Source organism: Podarcis erhardii, assembly GCF_964252035.2.
Source record: "Podarcis erhardii genome assembly, chromosome: 8".
NCBI classification, from domain to species: domain Eukaryota; kingdom Metazoa; phylum Chordata; class Lepidosauria; order Squamata; family Lacertidae; genus Podarcis; species Podarcis erhardii.
The window spans coordinates 27,782,128-27,806,511 of NC_138499.1; the positions used below are offsets into that span (position 1 = coordinate 27,782,128).

At 40.4% G+C, this 24,384-nt stretch overlaps 1 protein-coding gene across 3 annotated transcripts; it reads left to right on the top strand.

The window, feature by feature from the left end:
- The first annotated feature begins 394 nt into the window (after nt 1-394).
- Nucleotides 395-21,566, top strand: NBN (nibrin). 3 transcript variants are annotated; one of them, XM_081874166.1, is made up of 16 exons: nt 409-604; nt 1,072-1,205; nt 1,866-2,014; nt 3,119-3,278; nt 4,350-4,453; nt 6,513-6,630; nt 8,053-8,243; nt 9,029-9,126; nt 10,220-10,349; nt 13,554-13,841; nt 14,445-14,880; nt 16,562-16,645; nt 17,251-17,406; nt 18,655-18,768; nt 19,232-19,281; nt 20,538-21,566. In XM_081874166.1, exons 1-16 carry the CDS (start codon nt 433-435, stop codon nt 20,563-20,565), a joined length of 2,412 nt encoding a protein of 803 aa, XP_081730292.1. In that variant the 5' UTR covers nt 409-432; the 3' UTR covers nt 20,566-21,566. The 3 variants fall into 3 exon arrangements, with proteins under 3 accessions (XP_081730293.1, XP_081730294.1, XP_081730292.1); XM_081874167.1 differs by lacking the exons at nt 16,562-16,645; nt 17,251-17,406; nt 18,655-18,768; nt 19,232-19,281; nt 20,538-21,566 and adding an exon at nt 14,960-15,026 and having other exon boundaries at nt 395-604; nt 14,445-14,903; XM_081874168.1 differs by lacking the exons at nt 16,562-16,645; nt 17,251-17,406; nt 18,655-18,768; nt 19,232-19,281; nt 20,538-21,566 and adding an exon at nt 14,972-15,808 and having other exon boundaries at nt 396-604; nt 14,445-14,903.
- Nucleotides 21,567-24,384: the final 2,818 nt, after the last annotated feature.

Genomic DNA, 24,384 nt, shown 5'->3' on the forward strand with positions numbered 1-24,384 from the left:
ACAAATGTCAGAGGGGCCATCCTGTTAGGCTGCAATAAATTGAAGTGGATTGCTTTGAAGTCACTTCACTACCAGATGGGGGGGGGGGGAAATCGTCCACCAACCGCCCTGCCCTTACCCCCCCCCCTTCCCCGCTTAGCTATCCCATATCTAGGGACAGACTTGCAATATTTCAGATTGAGACACAGGTCTGGTTTCAACATTCCGGGAAAACGAAGGGAATCGGGAAACCGCGTCCCAACTATTTTCCTACTTCTGCTCCCTTAAGAACTAGCCTACTACTAAACTTGCTTAAAAAAAAAAAAAAATAGAGAAAAGGTGGCGCATGCGCTCAATTGTCGGAGGGCTTCCCTCCGCTCTCTGTAGGAGGCGCTGTTCTCTCAGTCTGGGCTCTCGCGATGTCGTCGCTGTGCCAGCCTCCTCGACAGGCGCATGCGCGGTGTGCAGAGAAGAGGTGCGTCGCCTCGGGCAGCTGCTCTGAGGTGGAGAAGAGGGGCTGGGGAAGCTGGGGAAGATACAAAGGCGAGACGAGACGGGCCGGGCCTTCCGGCTTCTTTCCGGCTCAGGATGTGGAAGCTGAGCCCAGCTGACGAGTCCGGGCCAGGTGAGGAGCGGAGCCTGAGGGGGAGGAGGCGTGTCCTGGGCAACTGGTCTCACTCCGGTTTGACGCCTGTTGGTTGTACCGCCTTCCGGCTTCTGCCTGTTGATTGGTTGGTTCAGCCTGTCCTGGCTCGCCGCGTTTGGGCGGGTTGGAGAAGCGGCAGTTAGCCAATTAGCCGATGTTTACTTTGGAAAACTTGGGGGGGGAGGGGAGGTGGGCTTCGCATTGAGAGCAGGTGTGGGGAGCTATTGCTGAAGCACGACTCCCATCAGCCCCAGCAAGCATCGCCAAGAGCAAGGAATGATGGGAGTTGTAGTCCATGGGGGGGCAGGTTTTCCACATCCTTGCTGTAAGGTGGAAGGGGTGGCTAAAGTCCTGTCTCCAACTCTCCATCCACATGAATAAAGATTAAAATCAGCGTTATACCATCAGAGGTTAATTAAAATTTGGTTGTGTTTTTCCCATTTCAGGACAGTCATACCACCTTTTAATTGGTGTCGAGTATGTTGTCGGACGTAGAAATTGTGCCATTTTAATTCAAGCGGATCAGTCCATCAGCCGAAGCCATGCAGTCCTTTCAGTTAGTCACCCTCAAGTGAACCTTGTAAGTACCAAATGTACAGCATTATGAATAGGGGAGTGGTTTGGGGTCAACCACACCCATCATGCAATTTTTATCGTACTTTATGCAGTTATAGAATGTACAGCACCGCCTCAGTCAAGTCACAGATAAATTTCTTACTGCTCCCAGATTTTTAGACCTCATCTAACAAGATTATGTTTTGAATGTGTTTTACTCAATATGTTTACCAAGTAAAAAACGTAGCTACCAGATATAGGAGCCTTCATTAGCTTGGCATCCTCCTGGTATTTGGGGCTAAGACTCCTGTGCTGGCTGTCACTTAGGAAAACTATAGTCCAAAACACCTGTAGGGCACCAGGTTGAGGAAGGCTGAGATAGAGGGTTAATGCTAGAAACAAAAAACACAATGACCCAGTTTGCATATCACAATAAACTATAGATAATTGTTTGCCATCAACCTCTCTGCCTGAGTGAAACATAGGGAAAACATTTGATCCCTTGCTTAGTGTTACATTCAAACCAATAATTATGTTTTGGTTTGCTTCAACAAACCTCAATCAGTAAGCCAAGAGTAAATATTGCCTATAGATTGTTACACTCCTAACAAACCATGATGTGTGGTTTGGCTAAAATGAACCCAGTTGCTATTGTTGGTACCTGAAATGTTATTTTTATTTTCAGAGCCAGTCTTCTACATTTCCTGTGTTAACTTTAAAAGACACTTCTAAATATGGTACCTTTGTTAATGAAGAAAAACTAGCAAATGGTACTACTAGAACTTTGAGGTCCGGTGACAGAGTCACTTTCGGAGTCTTTGGAAGCAAGTATAGGTAAGATCAATTTGTTCTCATCTTAAAATGTTCATGGCTATACAGTGGTACCTTGGGTTACATACGCTTCAGGTTACAGACTCTGCTAACCCAGAAATATTACCTTGGGTTAAGAACTTTGCTACAGGATGAGAACAGAAATTGTGCAGCGGCAGCAGGAGGCCCCATTAGCTAAAGTGGTGCTTCAGGCTAAGAACAGTTTCAGGTTAAGAACAGACCTCCAGAATGGATTAAGTTCTTAACCAGAGGTACTACTGTACTTTTTTGAAAGTCATGGAATATGTCTGAGGACTAATTAGAAATGGACAAAAATAGTCATTCTCAGCTGTGAATCTTACAAAGGGTGTGAGATCCCTTGCAAATGTCTCTACTCTTAGATCATGATACATTCCTGCCATAATCTTTGCTTCTGTAGCTCTGCCTCCCTCCTCTGTCTGAAGGCCTTCTGTTCCTTCAAATATTCCACCTTAGCTCTTCTGTACTGTTAAAACTGCCTCCTAGAACACTGCCATGGTGCCAACTCTTACTTCTTTCAAAATCCACCTTTTCTATGAGACCTTTGCCACAGCCCCTTAGATGGTATTCTTCACTGTAGATTCACCTGTAATTGAGCTTAAGTACATGCAACTGAGGGACGCAGGTGGCACTGTGGGTTAAACCACAGAGCCTAGGGCTTGCCGATCAGAAGGTCGGCGGTTCGAATCCCCGTGATGGGGTGAGCTCCCGTTGCTCGGTCCCTGCTCCTGCCAACCTAGCAGTTGAAAAGCATGTCAGAGTGCAAGTAGATAAATAGGCGGGAAGGTAAACGGCATTTCTGTGCACTTCTCTGGTTCGCCAGAAGTGGCTTAGTCATGCTGGCCACATGACCCGGAAGCGGAGATGAGTGTTGCAACCCCAGAGTCAGTCACGACTGGACCTAATGGTCAGGGGTCCCTTTACCTTTTACATGCAACTGAAACCACTGTATTGCTTCCCCTGTGTCAAATTTAGATTGATAAGCTCCTCAGGGCAGGGACCTCTCCCTGTAAAGGACCACACACAGTTGCTATTATTTAACTAAATAAAGTAATAATATTGTGTGTTTCTTTTAACACTGCTTTCCAGAATATTCTATGAGCCTTTGGTAGTGTGCTCTTCATGCTTAGCTGTTTCACAGAAAAATGCTTTAAGTAAAAATATTCTACAGCTGGGCGGCCATGTAGTGAATGAGTGGAAAGAAGGATGTACTCATCTTGTTATGGACTCAGTCAAACTTACAGTTAAGGTGAGTTGTGACTTTTCAAGTGCATCTGATATGCAAGCATAATACTGATTTTTCTGAACTGTGCATTGCAGTAAAATGGTTTGTAGTCTGATATGCTGCAAACCGTTCCTTCGTATTCCCTTTCCTGTCAATTCACTTTAATATTTCATTGGAAAATTGAGACTTCCTGGCAGCAGGCACAGGAGTGTTGTGACATTTTTTGTGAGGCATCTTTGTATATGAAAGATGCTTTAACAATGCAGTCATGCACATAATTACTTGGAAGTCCCAATATGTTCCATGGGGTTTACTCTTATATGTGTGTAGTGGATTACAAATAGCCATTATGGAGTCAAATAAGAGGGAGTGTATTTTTGGCATTCCAGAAGATGTGGAGCTGACACTGATGGCCATGCAGGAACAATTTAATAGAAAGATAATCACAATGAAGTTAGGATATAGGAGGGTGTGGATTTGGCATAAATCTTTGGATTCGAGTGTAGGAGTGAGAAGAGAAGTTGAATTGTAGAGAGTTAGCAAGAAAGCTTCTGTAAAGCATATGAGTAAAGGAGATGAGTGATTTGGAGGTACTTAGAAGTTGAGTGTAATTCAGGCTTCCTCAACCTCGGCCCTTCAGATGCTTTTTCAGACTACAATTCCCATCATCCCTGACCACTGGTCCTGCTAGCTAGGGATCATGGGAGTTGTAGGCCAAAAACATCTAGAGGACCGAGGTTGAGGAAGCCTGGTATAATTTATGGGGCTCAGTTTGGTAGTGATGTGTTTGGGAGTGATGGGAAGGTAACTATCCTGGCAGAGTTCGTTGTTATATGGGAAGCATTAAGGTATGCTGCTGCTGGGAGTAATTGAGAAGGCAGTGAGAATGGTGTCCACAGACAATGGCAGCAAAAGGGTTGTAGTTTTCTGTTTTAAGAGGGTACCACTAACCAGAGGGTACCACTAACCAGTGGGTTGCGAGACTGGGGTGGAGAGATGTGAGTGAAAGGCTGGGAATGAGGACAGGCTAGAGAGAGCGTGTAGTGTTTTTGTACTATTGTAAATTATGGTAGTGATGATCTGCTTTATCTTTAGGCAATATGTGCCTTGATCTGTGGTCGACCAATTGTGAAGCCAGAGTATTTTGATGAATTAATCAAAGCAATTCAGGCGAAGCAGCAGTTACCAACACCTGAAAGGTAATAAGTTATAATACACGCCCTAGATTTAAAAAGGATTTGATAATTATAATTTGAACTATTATGTTCTTCTATGTAGCACTTGGCTTTAAAAACTCCTGGAGTATGCCCTGCTTAGATATAACCAGTGCTTTTTTCTGGGGGTACGCAGGGGTACGCATACCCCTAAACATTTTGTGAATCTAAGTTTGGCCTCATTGAGGGGCAGTATTCCAATACTGTATGAGTAGGAAAATGAGAGTACCCTTTAACATTTTTTTTTAGGAAAAAAAAGCACTGGATATAACCATATTCAAGTCATGTACGCTCATGAATTGAATATGATGCATAACATACATGCTATAGTTATCTATGCCATAGTGTAATTTTATACGTCATCAGATTAAATCATATGTTTACACACATTCAAAATTATATGGAAGTATAGCAGAAACATTTCTGACCCACTGTTGTCTACTGAGTGGTAGCAATTCTTCATGCATCTGTATACTTCTTTAAGTAGAGAGTATCCAGAATAGACACTTTCACAACTTCTTAGACCCATGTAGAACTCCACAAGAAAGCTCCCATAACAAATAATAGCATAGACTTGTGTGGAACTCAATAAGGAAAAATATCTGTCTCCCAGCACCACCTTCTGTAATCTTCTAGTGGAGAAGTAGGGGATCATTGGCTTTCCACATGTTGCTGTACTCCAGGCATGGCCAAACTTGGCCCTCCAGCTGTTTTGGGACTACAGCTCCCATCATCCCTAGCTAACAGATCAGTCATCAGGGATGATGGGAATTGTAGTCCCAAAACAGCTGGAGGGCCAAGTTTGGCCATGCCTGCTGTACTCCAACTCTCACCATGCTATTTCTGGTTATATGTGCAAATCATTTTGAAAGTGATTGTATTGTGCAAATCTTTTATATATGCCATTTTGAGAGCCTTTTGGTGGAATGCAAGTATTCTAATCAAATAAATAAAACACCACCCTGGGGTATCTGGAGCTGCTTAGGCAATTCCTATTTATTTGTCTAGGAAAGGAGGATTCTGTACTGGTTTGTAACTTCCCAATTCATGTCGATCCAGTGAAGACTTCCTCAGCTATGGTCTTTAACTATTCCTTCTTTCAGACTAGGTGAAGCAAAGTCTTTCCACGGTGAGGAAGATTAAGTATAATTATATTTAATTGGCAAAGTGTTGTACTGCTGACTCGTTGCTATGGGGAAATGACAGGATATTTTTGGATGTTATGCGAGTTGAATCCTCTTCATTTTCACAGGTTGCTATAGAGATCTCTTTGGTAATATCTTTTGAAGTGGTGCAAATACTCTTGGGAATATGAACATTAACAAAACATTGCTTTAAAAATAAATTATATAGTTAATAATTGCCTTGGTAAAATACATCTCAATTCACAATCTGAGATCAGGTTCATGTTAAATTATTTCTGCTGATGAATAAGATTAACAGTTTAGTGATGCTTTGATCTTCAATTAAAACTAAAATTTATATTGCCTTTAGAGAGGACCTACTGTCCATATAAACTGTATGGAACAGCTTTTATTTTTTATGTAATTTGAATTCACAACTTTTATTTAAACCTTTGAACGTTTTTTGCAGACAGGTTATACACAGTGGGCATGTCATAAAAACGTGCCTATGGAGTTTTCAGATTTTTGTTAATCAAATAGATAATCAAATAGGTAATCAAATATTAGGGTGCATGGTTGTGGTCTTTGCCTTTGTCCAAGATCGACTTCAAGATTGCGTTCAGCAAAGGGGGGTGGGCTGGATAGAGAAAAAAATGAACATGTGTTCAGTGATTCCTGGGCTCTAGGACTACATGCTACATGGGTGCAGAAGAAGCAGACCTTTATTGTTGAGCCTGTGTGCAAATGGATAATGCCTCAAGATTACTGTGTGCAAGATTGTGTACAACATAGTAAACTAGCTAGATGTTGGATAGAAAAACAGATGTACTCAAACTAGGTAAGCAATGTAGAAATGAATGACAGTTAATAGTAGTGTAAAATGTAAGCTACATTTTTACAATCATTTCTTCCATTCACAGATTTTACCCTCCTATTGATGAGCTGAGTGTTAAGAATAACAAATTAGATCTGACAACCTCTCCCATAAGAAGAACAATATTCAAAGGAAAAACGTTTGTGTTTCTAACTGCTAAGCAGGTAACTGGCACTGTTCAAAGCTTGACAAAAGTAATTTAAAATACTTTTATCTACAGAGATTATGTTAATAGCACAGGTTTTGTGTACTCATTAGCCCTCCTTAAATTTTGTACACATGCAATAATGAGAAGGAGGTTTGCACTGCTTGGCCTACTGATGGCCTTCTCAGTATTGGCTGTGGAACACCCTCCCTTCAGATGTCAAGGAAATAAACAACTCTCTGACTTTTAGAAGACACCTGAAGGCAGGTTTTAATGTTTGATGTTTTAGTACATTCTGATATATTCTGTGAGCTGCCCAGAGTGGCTGGGGAAACCCAGCCAGATGGGTGGGGTATATATAATAAAATTATTATTATTATTCATGACATCCATGGACATCGAGTGTGTGAATGCACACAGGGATCTCCATTCACATGGATTACATATGCATGTCAAGCTACTCTTTCATAGGTGCCGTTTTGCAGATGTCCATGCTCAGTGTGCAGATGTTGAGATTATGTCCTTGGGGTTGTGATGTTGTGAGTGGAGCCACTGATGTGTCCATACTTTTTCTTATAAAAACTTGAGCCCCTACTATTTATTTGTCAAAAAAATGTTTTCACTCAAGTGCCTCAAAGTAACTTGAGCAGTGAAAAATAAAAGTAACAAAGACATTTAAATTAGATTATTTGATATATGAACATTTGTAACCCAAGTTAAGGACTTTTGTACTCATTGGAGCTCAGAACTTGACTTTTCAGTCAATTTTCTACTTGTCTTTATTCAGAGTCATCTATTGAGCTGCATTCATGTTAACAAAAGGCACATTGAACATGCAGCTTTTAAAAGTGAGCAGAGAACTGGCTGAAAGACCACCAAGGGCTTGTTCTCTGATTGGAAGAAGGTCTTGGGCTTGCCCACTTCCTCCCATGTCTTCGCCCATTGCATTGCATGCACCCACATGCATTACTGTGTGTACAATGTAGTGTCCAAAGTGGGTACTCTGGCATTTTTTAAGAATGCAGAACCTGCCTGACTCTTTACTATCTTTCTAAAGGAACTCAAGTTGTATGATATAAATCAGGGATGGGGAACCTGTCACTCCAGATGTTGCTGAACTATAATTTCCATCAACCCCAGCTAGAAATAGCCAGCAGCATTTGTAGTCCAGCGACATTTGGAGGATCACAGGTTGCATATTGCAGTTGATAGTCTTTGTAGACAAGGTAATATGATAAAATGGTAATAAAGAAGAAACCTTTGAAATAGTAATAAACACACCTGTAACATTCTCTGTATATACCATTGCATTTATTGTCACTTGTAGAGTCCTCATATTGGTTACATTACTTCTTAAGTTATGAAATGGTATGCTTATTATAGAAATGTGTCATATTAATGCTCTGTTCTTTGAACCTTTGGGCTTTGTATTTAATTTTAGTTTGCAAAACTGAGTGCAGCAATTAAACTTGGAGGAGGAGAAGCGAAACTGATAACGGAGGAAGCACAGATTGTTTCTTCTTTGGTAGCACCTGATATTTGTGTCATTGAAGTAGGGTTGACAAACTCTCAAGGATCCATTTCTGACTTGGACAGGAAATGGATGGATAGAATCACAGCTGTCTTCCAAAGGTAGGATTGCTGAAATATTAGTAATTGAGTACTGAGGTTGTTTTTTTTGTTGTTGGAGGGGCTTTAAAACCATAACGGATACAAATAGGGTCTGTAAAATATGTGTGCATATCTAATGTTAAAGTAAGTCCATAGATTTCTATCACATGCAAGAAACGATTGTAGCTGAATAAAAAAAAAGCTCAACAGCTTTGGTTGGCCCCCACGGTTCTTCACTTCATCAAATCTGGCCCTCTTTGAAAAAAGTTTGGACACCACTGGACGGTGGTCCTCCAGATGATGTGAATTACAGCTCCTATTACCACTAGCGCTTATGCTGGGGTTTGATGGCAAACTGGGTTCAGTCACCTTGAGATGCTTCAATAAAATGCAGTATATACATAGTGATTATAAATTAACAACATCTGGAGTGTCTTCCAGACTTGTTATACATGTGCAGTCTGAATATGAATGAATGTAGGCAGGAAACTTCAGGTTAATAGAATTAAATGTTTCACTGGCAATTTCCCTTGGGCCATTTTATTTATTTAAAATATTGTTAGCTCACCCTTCATTATAACCCAGCCCAGAGTCTTGTTACAATGCCATTTATTTTTTGAACAAACACTGATATCCATCCCTTGCCGATTCACATGTTGCATCCTGCATGATAGTCTGTTCCTTTGCTGTAATGTTTTAGCATTATTTTCCAAGGATGTTATTTGGTGAATGACTTCCTGTGGGAGTCATCCATGGCTCCGACAACTTCCAGTTGTTTTTCTGACAGTGTGTTTTATTTCTAATAGGAAGCAATGGAGGACAATAGCAGAGGCAGAAATTGGTCTAGCAGTTATTTTTTCATCCACAAAAACATACTGTAATCCTCAAACTCCACTAGATGCAGGTAATTTTTAAAATCTATTTTTAAAAATCTTTGTTCAGCATTTTTTACTTTTAAGGAACTGAATTCAGCAGACAGCTTGAAAGAGGGAGCATATTATTTAAGAGTGCTTTGTTTTAGGATTACAGATAGCCTTATGTTACTGATGACCCTACATTTTTTTGCTTGCGGATTTAACAGATTTTAGATAGCTTTCAATTGGAAAAGTAAAAAGCACCAGTTTTAGTATCCAGTTTTGACAGCAAATAAGCTGAATCTCACTTTCATTCACTTCCATTTTTTTTCTGCAGCATAACTCTAACTTCTTTTTCTAATTAATTTGCTTATATGGGAGAGGCCAGAGACTTGCTCCCAATTCATTAGGTATGTTTGACCACTGGATAGTATTAGTTCTGGACTAGCCCTTAGTTTTAGGATGCTCAGATGCCTCATGCAATAGAATTTTAAGTAAGAGGATATACTAGATTTTAGGTTTTGGTATTAAATAGGTCAAGTTTTTAAATTATATGACGTGTTTAATGTCTTCAGTTTGAACTTTTTTTTTTGGCATGGGATTTGATGAAAATATAACTTGATGCTGAATGTGTTCATGGTGATCTTAATGGCAATATGCTTGTTTTTTTTTTTTATAGCAACAATAAAAAGTCAGAACCTGCATAGAAAACCAAAGGTTTTTAAGTTGCATTGTAAAAATACTAGTACGGTGGAACCTCAGTTGTTGAACGTAATCCATTCTGGAAGACCATTCAATGTCTGAAATGTTCGACAACCGATGTGCAATGGGCGGTTGGAGAATTCAATTGAAAAAAATGAGAAATGCGCCTAGGAAGCTGTTTGACTTCTGAGGCATGTTTGAAAACAGAAGCAGTTACTTCTGGGTTTTTGGCGTTCAGGTTCCGAAATGTTCGGCTTCCGAGACACTTGAAAACTGAGGTTCCACTGTATTGAAGAAGCAAGATGGGGAGATAAATGGACACTTCTTAATAGGAAGAGTTGCACAAAAATATATTTTTGAATAATATTTGTCTGAAATGGCATGATTTATATAGTTTTAAAATGTTAATATTTATTCTTCTTTGCTGCTTTTAAACTGCAGGTGTAAAACCCACATCAGCATCACTTGTTACAGGACCAAACCTTTCTCAAAGTGTAGTAGATGAAACGGTAATGCCCACCATTGCAGCATACGTAGCTGACACAGAAATGGACCAACTGATGGACACATGGTAATGTACCAGCAGGAGCTCTTTTGATTTGCTCTTTCCAAATATGGCTTCATGATGAAGCCACAGTTAGTCTGACTGTGATGCCTTTATTTTCACTTGAAAATTTTCAACATATGCCAAAAACTGCATGGGTAGATTCTTGAGTTTCTAATCTTCTGAAGTTATGAAAGAAGGGACTCCTAGTTTATGGAGCGTAACTTTCAGTACTGCATCTGTCTTTTGTTAAAAAAAAAAAAAGCCTGCTGGAGTTTTTAAGGCAGGAAAAAACCTGAAACATTTCATGTAAACACACTTCAGTCATTTTATTTGTATACTGTTTTTCTGTGTACATGCACTCAACAAACCAGTGTTATTTATTTCATTCATATTCCACCTTCTTCCAAACAGTTCAGAGGAGTGCAGCCCACACTCTAGCCACTGTCCAAGGCCAGCCCAGGGTCTTGTCCAGTCAAGTGTTAGTGGAACCCTTGACATATAACTTCAGGGTATATTATGTACACACAATTGGGAAATAGAGCAAGACTATCACTAGCCACGTTGTGCAAAATGTGGTATGTTTATTACACATGAAATGTGGGTGAGGGGAGAATTGCAGATGGTGGGAAAATCAGAACCAAAGGTAGCCATTACTCAGCATTACAGAATTAAAACAATCCTATGTGTTTGCTCAGAAATGCATCCTGTTGTATTTACTTGCTGCTACATAAGTACAGTGGTATCTCAGTTCTTGAACGTAATGAGTTCCAGAAGACCGTTCGAGTTCCAAAATGTTCAAAAACCGAGGCAAAAAGGCTGTTGGCAAATTCAGTTGAGAAAATTGAAAAATACACAGCGAAAGCCATTCGACTTCTGAGGTGTGTTCAAAAACGGAAGCATTTACTTCTGGGGTTTTGGCATTTGGGTTCCGAAATGTTTGTCAACAGAGACGTTCGAGAACTGAGGTACCACTGTATGCATATTTAGTATGGTGTGTATCTGCTGAAATCCTTGACATCAGTGAGAATGCATTCTAAAATAATATTAACAGTATAATCTTATGCATGTTTACTCAGAAGTCACATTTAGGGCTGCATTTTAGATTTAGAATACAGTGGTGCCTCGCAAGGCGAAAAGAATCCGTTCCGCGAGTCTCTTCGTCTTGCGGTTTTTTCATCTTGTGAAGCAACCCTATTAGCGGATTAACGCTATTAGCGGCTAAGCGGCTACAGTGGTGCCTCGCAAGACGAAATTAATCCGTTACGCGAGTCTCTTCGTCTAGCGGTTTTTCGTCTTGCGAAGCAAGCCCATTGACGGCTTAGCGGATTAGCGCTATTAGCAGCTTTTAGCGGCTTATCGGCTTAGCGGATAAGCAGATAAGCGGCTTAGCGGCTTAGAAAAGGGGGGGGGGGAACCTGCAGGAACTCGCAAGACATTTTCGTCTTGCGAAGCAAGCCCATAGGGAAATTCGTTTTGCAAAGCGCCTCCAAAACAGAAAACCCTTTTGTCTAGCGGGTTTTCCGTCTTGCGAGGCATTCGTCTTGCGGGGCACCACTGTATTTAGGCTGCATTCCTACATACACTTGTCTAGAAGTAACCTCTATTGAACTCAATGAGGCTTCACTCTGAGTAAGCATTTATAGCATTGCACTATAAATCCAGGAAGATTTACAAGTGACATGGAAGCTGCTTTGGTGACAGAACTGTTTGCATCTTCCAAACAATGAACAAAGGAATGTTTTTGATGACTGAAGGGTGACATATTAGGATCTTATTTCTGCTCTTAAAAAAAAGTCAGCCAAAGTCGCAACAAACTTACAGGAGGCATCTTGATAGGGCTCAACATGCAGAGGCAGTGTTGAACTCTCTGTAGTCAGCTGTAGCTTTGGAATCTTTCATCCGCACCATTTAGGAACTAATGGTTTGCTGATCGGAAGGTGGAATTTGCTGGTGCACTTAAGCCCTGATACCTCTCTTTTATCTCCCAAAATTAAGCAGGGTGTTCTGTACAGACTGTTATTGGTGAGGTCCTCAGGTGCTTAAGCTGCAATCCTAATTCCACTTACTGGGGAGCGCTCTTGTGTTGACATGGTTAGGACTGCAGCTTTAGTCACAGTGATATTAGCATTTCCAGTGATATTAGCATTTCCAGTGATATTACTGAGTTCCACTTATTATTGACACAGCCAGCTGTTTTCAAAAAAGAAGAGAGTCATTGAAGCTGCTGCTGGAGGGGAGCATAGGAAGCTCGAGGGAGGAGAAAGGTGGGCAGAGGGACAGGTGGAGAAAAGCAAGAAAGTTTAAATAGGATAGAAAGGAATCAATCAATCAATCAGAAGGAAAGCAAACTAGTTGGTATGTACCAGATGGAATAAAAAAATAGCGTCTGGAAGCATTATTAGAGTGTGTGCAGGTGTGTGCTGCTGCGCTTTTGAATTTGTTCCAGCAATCCCTACTGATACTGGTAGGTAACATCTGCTTTGCAAAGGAGCAGATTTTTCTTCCTCAGGCCCTGCCCTTCTCCTGCAGTTTTTTCTTGCCACTGCAATTTCGGTGGGCAAGTTGAGGAAGAGGGTGGACGAAAGCAAGCAAACAATGGAAAGGGAAGAAATGGTTTTCCTTTTCCTTTCACTTGCTAAGTGTGTAACCCACCCAGGATTAGCAGAGCAAACTCATAGATATGCAACACCAGTGGCCATGCCCTTTGTTTGCAAGCATACTTAATAGTGCTTTGTACCCAAGTCCCTTTAAGGAACTAACAAAGATGCATGCATGTAGGGGGGAGCTCAGCAGCTACCATTCTAAAATGTAGTTACTACTATGCCTCCATTTCAGGGTCCTGGTAGGGAGGTGGGTGGCCAAGTGAGGATGAGATTAATGAGAGGCCCATCTGAGCTCATGGACCCTCAGCCAATGCCTGATTATATCAGTCGCTGCCATCAGGCCTGTTACTACTCCTATAGCAGATGATGATAGAGAAATTTCAAATTCCTCGTAGCTGGCAAAAAAAGAGAGAAAGAAATTCATTTGCTTCAATCTAGCAAGAAATTCTCATCTTTAGGTGCAACACATGCATGGACCTTACAGATACCTCACATTTCTAGGGATCAGCAGAATAACCAGAAATTTGAGAAACGGATTATAGATCATGTAATGTATGGTACAGGCTTTGGTCATTGACTTAGTATTTCCTGCTCTGACCTATTACTTTTTTCCTTGTTTACACAGCATGGAAGTGTCAGGAGAGAACAGAAAGAGAGCAACAACTCCTATCAGGGAACAAAGGAAAAAAGCTTACCCACTGGATATAACTACTGTTAATGAGACTCCAGCAGGAACTGGCACTGTGAATGTTGGGGCTACATTACCCGGGTTGAATGCAAGGCCCGAGACTAACCAGAGTAGCCTTTCGCCCTCTCCCTCTAAAACGTCAGGGAATAGGAGAAACAAAGAGGGCGATTCACAGCAACAATTGAATTCAATTAAAAACTACTTCCAGACAGTTACCAAAAAAAGGTATGTTCACATAAATTTCTTGCAGTCAGGCTAGTTCTAATATTTATTCCCTAATTTTTGGTCTTAGCTTTCAAAGATCTCAGATGTTTCAGTTCCATAGTTAACTGAAAATATGTGAAATCCTCACAAACAATGCATATTGATAACATGCTGGCTCCAAGAAGCTTTGCCTGAATAATGCTAATCAGTGCTACATTTTGATTTTAAGTTTGCTTATGAGTAAGCTACCTTTTGCTGATTGCTCCTAAGGATGCCATCACGATGAATCCCATTTGAAATTAGTGACACTACAGTGCACAGTTAAATGCTTGCTATGATTATGACAAGTGCCATCTGAGTTGTACTTGATTAGATTCAGTCTGTCTGGGTTCATATCTAATCATCATAAAGATGAGAACAAGTGTGTGTTTGTGATCTGTCTGTGTATATCCATTTGTGATGTTCTGCTTGTGCAAATAGGAACTAAGTGTCCCTTTCCTCCCTCCTTTGCACCAGCAACATTTGCTCTAGAGGGTTGGGAGACCAATCATGTTCACTGGCACGATGTTAGGTTCTCCCTCAATCTGAAGAGAAAGTCTAAAATGCTTTTTTTTTCTATTCAAGGGAAAGGGATGAGGTTGAAGAAACATCACAGTCTAAATATGCAAAGATAGAGGAGAAGTCCTCACTGGCTTCTAGTTATACTCAGCCTGTAACTTCTTGGCTGTGGGAAAGCAAGGCAGGAGGATCTCAAAAAGGGTCATGTACCTTGGACCAGGACACAAACAAGTCCTGTATAGGTGGAAGTAGAAAGTCTATTGCGGAGACTAGCCAGTTAAAAAATAATAATAATGAAAGCATTGTTGCATCAAAAAAGAGAAAAGAATTGGAAGACTCAATAGAAGACGAAGCATCGTTAGAACTTGTCTTTGCAAGCCAAGAACTGGATTGGGAAGACGATAAAGGAAATAATGGTGAAGGCAGTACTCAAGGTGCAAAGAAGAAAAGGAAATTGGAAATGAAAGAAGAGAATTCAGATATGGAGACTGGGAGACTTCAGGTAGTGACATTTTTTTCTGTCTCGTACACACATAAACACAAACACAAACACAAACACACACACACACACAGAGAGAGAGAAAGAGAAAGAGAAAGAGAGAAAGAGAGATATGCCATAAACCACAATTTTAGACTATTAGCATAAAGATAAAATTATTTTGAATTTGTATCAATAAAAGAAGGAAGAATATAAATGCTTTATATCATTTTACAGGAGGGATAACAAGGTGGGTATATATTGTACTCAGACCTCTGGAATTTTAGAGGGTGGGCTTCATAGAACTACTCTTCAGATCTGCCAAAGTGGGGGGACATTTAGAACAGGGCCAAGCCACTGATGGATTAAAAATATATTTGGTAAAGTGATTAGCTAAATATTCTGTAACATGGTAAAATATTTAAATCATTGATTTAGAGCATCGGGCATTATCAGTAACTATCCCCTTCAGGTTGAGATTCCTTTTTGTTGTTTTCACCATTTTTTGTGTAGTTCGCATTTCTTCCTCCCCAGCCCCCAAATGTGTGCATATCCATTCTAGCATACTCAGATTTCCCCATGTGCTTCACTTGAGGGGCAGCTTCATGTACTTCATGTTTTTGCACACGCTTTCTTGTTGTAAGGATGGAAGCCACTGGGCACAGAAACTCCATGTGCTCATTGAACATGAAACAGATTTTTCGATGCAATGTGCCTGTTTCTGCTAGTATTGGCATTTGGTATACTCACACTCACAGTGGAGAGAGAGGTTTGTTTTCCTTTAAAGCTTTTGTTTTCCTTTACAACTTTTACATGGAAGAACTGTGGTCGTCTAGTACACCTAAGGTTCAAAAACAAAACTAGTCACAATCCACTGCACAATTAAAAGCATTTACGTCCCATTGAAACCACAGGTTTATGTATGTTGAAGTCTATATTGAATTATGCTGGAAATCACAAGTGTAGAGAATGGTTGCCCTCAAGTCCTGCTTGCAGGACCTCCCATAGGAATCTAGTTGATCACTGTGATAACTAGATTGTGGACTGTATGAGCCCCTGGCATGATCCAGCTGGGTTTTTCTTACATTACTATCTAAAATAGCTTTTATCCATTTTTTTTTTTAATGACCTGTCGTGAAAACCTACTTTTGTTGGGTCGGAATTGTTTTCCTGAATAACTTCACACTATTCTCCTAGATATTTTTTTGTGAGTATGTACTGACTCTTTTACATCCATCTTTTATTGTGCTGCCACAGTAAATCAGCCACACTGCTCTGCACAACAGCAATTTTAAAGTTGCTCATTAATGAAAGCGATTATTTCTTCTTTTATACTTTAAAGCTGTGAAAGTATTTCACTTGGAAACCCAATAACTAGGTAACAAGTCAAGTTCTGTTTTTGCAAGCTGTGACCATAAATAAATTCTGCTGAATAGAGGCTTCTTTAGCTTGGGAGAAACCATGCTGAAGAACTCTTTCATTCAGAGTAATTTATTTCAGCTCTCTCGTGTGGGAGCTACCACACACTTTGACAGAAGAACCATTTGTTATTTCCTCTCTTTGAGGAGTAGTCAGAGACAGATGAGTTCAGCATTTGCTAGCTAGAGTTCAAGCAAGTAGCTTTTAACCTACAGTTTTCAGCCTCATTTTACTGTAGTGGTATAGAGTATATGTTAGACACTTAACAATACCTTTTGTTAAACAGCAAGAAAAGAAGCAGTCGCTTCCAGTTTTAAACCAGAAACAAGAGAAAGAAGAATCACCAAGCTCTGCAAAGAATGACTCCAATGTAAGGAATATCTTCATGTTAATGTTTTTTAATGTGTATTTAATTTTTGCAATAGGTAATGTGGTAGGAAATGCATTATTTTAAATTAAAAAGATATTCCAACATTGAGGCTAGTGACATTTAGTTTTTTGAAAATCTATCTGAAAAAAATAGCATCAGGTAACTTGTAAAGTTGTCTTTGAACTATTTTGTTAGCATTCTATTTGTTCCCTTCCCTCCCAGTTATTAATTGAAACTATCAAACTTTCACTGTTTTGCCGGTGAACTAGGAAATAGACCCATTTTCCTGTCCTACTTTGTAGGAGGAACAGGCAATTTTGTTGTCATGTAGAAAATGAGTGAAAGGTGTGAAGATATTGAATGTATAAATTGATGCAGATATTTCATAGCTCATTAAATGGCTATAGGGAGATTTTGGTTTTCCTTGAAGAAACTGATTTAGTCAGAAAAAGTTTGGAAATGTTTTCAAATACCATCTCAGAAAATAGATGACTAAGTACAGTACCTACAATCTTATGATGAAGAATAAATGTTTATTGTAATAAACAATCTTGATTAGAATAACCTCAGTAATTGCTCTAATTCTTTCCCCCCTCCTAAATAAGAATCCTGATAGATGTGCGAATGACTCTAGCAATCTGCCCAGCAGGCTTCTACTGACTGAATTTAGATCATTGGTTGTTAGTCAGCCAAGGAAAGATGGTCGTTGCACTGCAAAAATAGATTATGGACATCTGAACAACTTTAAAAAGTTCAAAAAGGTTGGTACATGCTTTTAAACTCACAAGAAGATATTACTTAGAACATACAGAAAAGGTGTAAAAATACAGTCGTACCTCGCCTCCCGAACACCTTGGGAACTGAATGTTCCAGTTTTTGAACATTTTTTTGGAAACCGAATGTCTGGTGCAGCTTCTGCTATTGTTTCCGGCATGCCTGTGCAATCAGGAGTCGCACCTTCGTTTCCAAACTTTTTGGAAGTCAAATGGACTTCCGGAACAGATTCCGTTCGACTTTCAAGGTACGTCTGTATTAGCTAAATCTGACCATCTTCTGGTTTTGGTTGGCTGGGTGTGTCTTTTAATCTAGAGGTTTGCAGTACAGTGTGGGGGAATAGAGGACTGAATTACAGTGGTGCCTCGCAAGACGAAAAGAATCCGTTCCGCGATTCTCTTCGTCTAGCGGTTTTTTCGTCTTACGAAGCAAGCCCATTGACAGCTTAGCGGATTAGCGCTATTAGCGGTCTAGCGGCTTTTAGCGATCAGCTGAGAAGCGGTTTATCAGTGGATCAGCTGTTAAGCAGCTTAGCGGGTTAGGAAAAGGGCGGAAAAAGCGGGGAAAAACCCGCGGGAACTCGCAAGATTTTTTCGTCTTGCGAAGCAACCCCATAGAGAAATTCGTTTAGCGAAGCGCCTCCAAAACGGAAAACCCTTTCGTCTAGCGGGTTTTCCGTCTTGCGAGGCGTTCGTCTTGCGGGGCACCACTGTAAATGTAGTCCTAAAAGCTATTGCAAGGGTATCTTGAAGCAGAATGCTTCTATGTTTAAATTATATTGCACTCTTTGGGAATGATCAGAAATTGGTATTGTTATTGTAAAAGGACAAACTTAGAGCAGATCAGTCAGGATCCATTTGTAATGTTGTTAAGCTTGAATAGAAACATTAAAGATATACACTTTTAAGTGGATAATTGTATTTATAACTGTATTATATTATTCCTGTAAAGTATCTGAAACCTGCATAGATTGTATAGTGCCTCCTGCTCTACAGCCCAAACCTAGAATGAAAGACTAATATTCAACAACTGTATTTAATGTATTCTGAGTTTTCTTCAAATGATAGAATGCAATAATGACAAAGGGCATCCTTGTCTGCTTCTTTGCAGCTGAATTGAGTAAGTAGCTGTCTTGGATTCCATCTTTGCATAGTGAGACTTGTAAATGCATTGAAGCCCCAGTTTGAAACCTGAGTTAAATAGAGTTGAGATTAATACATCTTTCCGTTTGACAGGTAGCTTATCCTGGAGCAGGACAACTTCCATACATTATTGGGGGATCGGATCTGATAGCTCATCATGCTAGAAAGAATTCTGAGATGGAAGAATGGTTGAGGCAAGAAATGGAGGTGAGGAGCATGAAGTAGTTAAAAGCAAATAACCTGCAACCTTGGCATTATCAGCACCATGCTGTAAACCAACTGAGCTATCACAGTCATGATTATGAGCTGTAGGTCAGTGTTTCATACACTGGCTGGGTGAGGGGCTGCACTGGGAGTGGAAGATCATGGAAAATTGGATGGAGACCACTTGTAAGCGGCCTCTTCCCACTTTCCCCACTCCCACTGCAGCCCCACCATCCTCCCATCCCTGGCCTTTTTGTAGGATCTTCAGAAGAGACCTTTCAGCACAGGGCAGGGAGTATGCAGTGGGGCGGAGACGGTAGGGAAAATCCCTTGTTTCCTTGTGCTCATGCAGTATTGGATACCACCCATTGTATTTATGTGTAAATGCCTGACAGCACTCAAATCATGCTGGTTCAGAGCAGTTCATATTTGGCAGAATTTCTCAAAGAATCATTTATTTTTCTAGGAACAGAGTCGCCAAGCAAAAGAAGATTCGCTTGCAGATGATCTCTTCAGGTGAGGGTTCCCCTCCTCCCCATAATGGACTCAAGGGTGGAATCTACACACATACAAAAATGTTCTGAAAATCCTTTTTTTAAAAATGTTTTAAAAAACACATTGGATTTTCCATAAGGCTCTCCATTGCCATCTAGTGTCACATTGTGCTGTATATTGCACTTAAAACGTTTTATTTGCAGCTATATAGCTGAGTCCAAGGACTCATTGTATGTTTGCTCAAACTGCATGTGACTGTCTGTTCTTCCCTCCAAACAAATAACAAACTATGGACTGGACATAGCTAGCTTTTCACTATATAAATAAATACACCAAATCAATACTTGGTTCATCAGAGCAGACCAAAATCAGAATTAAGAAGCAAGGACAACCTTCTGCCCCATTTATGCTTCTGGAAGGAAAACCCAAAGATGAGAATTTTTAATTAACATTTTTTAGTGACACATTTGATAAGTGACAATAATTTTTGCTGCCAGTTGAAACTGCTCTTGCTGTTGGATGATAATAGGCAGGAAGCCTCTGATCATATGGTGGAAACTTCTACACTCAGTCTACTGGAAATCTGAAGAAGCAGTGTGCATGATAATGCATGGCTCACTGTGCAGCAATAGACTGCCCAGAAAGTATCGAAGTAAAGTAAAATGTTAATTCACCCTGGATTAGTCTGTTTCCATTTGTGTGTTCCTTGGCAAAGGCCACTCTGCTTGGGGAATATGTCATATCATAAGTATTTAGAGACCCTTGGGTCAGTCAGTCCCAAATTCCCGCTGGGCATGTCGGCACCCATTTTGGGTCTGAGACTTAATGACAGAATAAATGTCTCTGATACTATCTGCACATGTGCTCACATCACCATCAGAGACCCTGTTCTGTGTTCTGCCATCAGAGGTATGTGGGCCTTTTCGGTCAGTCTGATACTTAAGCTGTAGACTGGCCTCCCACACTGGCCCCATGTGGCCTCATGACTGCTTAATATTCAACAAGAAATATGACTGTTTCAGCAGTGGGTTGCATTGTTGCTAATGGATTTGAGATTCAACTGCTCCTTAATGGTTTTATTTATTTATGTTCCAGCTTCCTTCCAAGCTCAGGTTGTTGTGACCCTGCAACAACCCTATGAGGCAGGTTGGGCCAAGAAGCAATGACTGGTCTATTGACTCAGTCAGCTTCATGGACAAGTTGCAGGTCATGTGACTGTGTTTTCAGTTTTACTGGATTTCAGAATCAGGCTTTTATGCATTTTTTGTTCCATTTAGATATGATCCCCATGTAAAAAGAAGATAAGGTGTGCCTTGAATCAGACCTACAGCAGAAGAAAAGGTTGCCTGGCCCGCTGGCAATAAATTGCAACATCAGAGTTAATTTTACGCTGATCATACTTCCTGAAAACCTGCTTTTCATATTGAAGAAAGGATGCAAGACTTTGAACGGTTCTTCAAACATGTTACAGCTAGTGGTGGATCCATGCATTATCTGCCCACAGCGTGAAAGACTGGTCTAGGCCGACTTTGTAATGCTCAATACAAAGATAGCATTAAAATTCAAACTAGAGTAGAACTGAAGCCATTTAGCCCCCCTCCTAGGTTTTGCTGCTCTGGCAGTGAATAAAAGAAGTATCTCTTCCATCCCTGACATTACAGTGGCTTCATGCTTTAATGGCCATTGACTCATGTTAGCAACACTTGGGAAATGACATTATTCAACAGTACTTCTGGCATCCAGCCTTAGCAGCATGCCAGATATTAGGAAACTGAGAGGAGACCTCCCTCACTTGTCCTGCCATCACTGCCCCTTTTGGAGCAGCAACAAAGACAAGTGTAGGGGACAGAAACATGGGAGGACACAGAAAGGTGGTTGAAGGAGCATTGGATATCATTGGGAAAGTTGCAGGAAGGATCAAACCTTGTTGTACTACCAATGAAATCAAGACAAAATAGGATCAGAACTGGATTTGAAAGGGCCCAAGTTATTTTCAGAGTTTGAGAGGTAGGGTGCAGAGACTTACTAAGGGGAGTTTGCCCATCAATAGTTATAGCACACAAAGCCTTTGAAATTCTTTTTCAACTTGCATTCTCTATCCAAAACTTTGTTTTTATCAAAGCAAATAGGTTTCTTTTTTTAAAAAAACCACACATTTGTTTTAACCTATTTTTTGTATGGTATGATGACTATCAGAATTGTCAAATGGCAACACGGGATTTGTAACATGAGTATTGCTCACTTCTGTGCCGTTTTGCATCTCTCAACCTGGCTTTGATCCTTTTAGTAAATTATTAGTCTCCGTATTGATGGGAAATCTTTTCTTTGCTTCTCAGAATTTTGATGCTTACAAAGACTTGTGCCTCAAATTAGTTTATTTTGCCTAAGTGGTGTTACATCTGTTTGGTGCCTTACATGAGACAGGGTGCTATAGGCCCAAATCTGCCATACTTCTGTTAAAACAGAGGAAAGTAAAACGGATACTTCTCCTCAGATGTGTCCCATAAACTCCTTAGATTTAGGAAAGTTAAGTATCAGTTTGACCATCTCTAGCATATACTGCATGTCTGCTCCCATGCATGGCTTAGCCAAGCTGGTTGAAAAAGGTAATGCCTTTTAAAAGTCTAAAGCAGGCATCTCTCCACCCAATGCTGTCCAGATGTTTTGGACTACTATACCTATCTGCCTCAGCCAGCATGGCCAATGGTCTGGAATGATGGAAGTTGAAGTCTGAAGCATCTAGCAGACAGCAGGTTGGGGAAGGCTCTTCTAAAGAATGCTTATGAAGACTAAACATTTGCTCCATGCTTCTAGTCAGTCCATGCGTGCAGTCTAAGCAGTAAGCCTTTTCTGGGGATAATTTTTGTGCTTAAGTAGCCATACAGAGCACTTTCCCTTGGATCGAAGGGCGGGGGGGGGGGATCTATTTGGGTTGCAGCTGCTTGGTGATTTCCCTTAAGAATAACTTCCCAGAAACACAGGTAAGAATGACTGGTAAATGCTAATAAAGTATTCTGTACACACATTAATTGCTTGGTTTGCAGACTGTATACCAACCCGTAGAAAAAGATATATGGCTGCTAATGATGTCAAATATTTATTAGTCAATTTATTTCATAATCATGAACTTCGAGCCCCCCCCCCCTCTGATTGGCAAGCCCTAGGGCTCTGTGGTTTAGACTGTGGTTTATACCACAGTGCCACCTGCATCCGGGTAACTCTTAGCAGCACCCTTAAAGTGGCTACCAAGTTTTTGTACAAGTAGATCAAGTCTGTAGCCATAGACACATTTGAAAAGAACTGGGTTTATCAATCTGTATTTCTCTAGCCTTAAAGTAATAACTGATAGTTTCCCAGATCCTGTGCATGCAAATTTTTGTATGTAGTAAAACCTATTAAAAATAAATACAGTGGTACCTCTGGATACGAACGGCATCCGTTCTGTTACTTCCGGGTCGTTGCGGAGCGCAACCCGAAAACGCTCAACCTGAAGCAACTTCAACCTGAGGTATGACTGTGATAAATTTCAACGTCTAGTCCTTGTTTTGGAGATAACCTGAAATACACACACAGTATAGGCACTGGCAATAACAATTATAGTTGCTAAGCACTGGAGTTCAATGTTTACCACCCCCTCCCTATTGCCTTTAGAAATATTACACCACCCCAATTTCTACCACACCCCTTGGCAGCCATTATCTCACTTGCCACCATGGTACAGTGGTACCTCGCAAGACGAAAAACGCGCAAGACGAAAGAGTTTTCCGTTTTTTGAGTCGTTCCACAAGACGAATTTCCCTATGGGCTTGCTTCGCAAGATGAAACGTCTTGCGAGTTCTTGCGAGTTTGTTTCCTTTTTCTTAAAGCTGCTAAGCCGTTAATAGCCGCTAAGCCACTAAGAGCCGTGCTTCGCAAGACGAAAAAACCGCAAGACGAAGAGACTCGCAGAACGGATTAATTTCGTCTTGCGAGGCACCACTGTACAAAACAAGGGAGATTAGTTTAATGAGTTGCATATTTTATTAGCACAGCATTCCTTGCAGGTGTGGCTAAATCACTTCCATTTGATCAACACTGAATTGTGGCCAGCACAGTGTGCCAGTTGCTAGCCTTAATAACTCAAGTGTAGAAAGGCTACATTTGCCAGTTTAAATGACTAGGCCATTTCCAAAATATTGTGGCAGCTAGCACATTTTAAACATTTGGAAAATAAATTATTAAAAGCAGATCTCCACAGAAAACCCACAGCCAGCTATCCAACTTGTCTGAGTCTATTTGACCAGGAAGTATATGACAGTCCTCTCTGCAACTCTATACACTTCCTGTATGCTTGACTTGGTTCTTGCTAGCTCAAATGCTTACACATTTACCTACTCCATTTTAGTAAGTTCCCTCAAATTACTTAGTAAGTCCCTGTTATTGATTGGTGGCACATTAGAATTTTCCACTAAGCATGTTATGTCTAGATTTTGTGTTTTGCAAGATGTCTAAATTTATTAACCTGTAACTAAAATGTTTTTTTTTTCTGCTTTAGCAGCAAGTCTGTTTTGAAATAAGTTGAACTAAAGTCAGTTCTGTCATCATGCCTCTTATATTTGAATTAGAACTGCCACTAATAGCTGGAAAGAGGATTCCATCTTTTTAATCAGATGAAGCCATTATAGTGAAACTACTTTAGCCACCTCTACACAAAATCTGTAGAACAGTGAACTAGAAATTTAGAACAGTATTGGGGATGCTGCTCTTGGTGTTGAGCCTAACTCAAACTGACGCATAAGCAGGTGCAAAAGAAAGTCTTCCCTCATTCCTGGGTGAAAATAGGCCATTTGGAGGTACTATACTGTGTGGGAGAAAGTGCTGATCATTGCCTCAGTTCTGAGAGACCTGTATGTCTAATTTCAGAAACTTCCTACACTACAGATGTGGGGGATTCTTGAACCAGTACACGCATGGATGGGAAATATTATGTTCTGTAAAAAAAGAAGCAAATTACATACAACCATGACACATTTTGAATTAGATAACCTCTAAATGCTCTATTAAAAGAAGTAAGTAGAATAACCTTCATTACCAGAGACATGTAGCTTTCCATTCACAATTCTCTGACCTAGGGAGTTTAAAGAT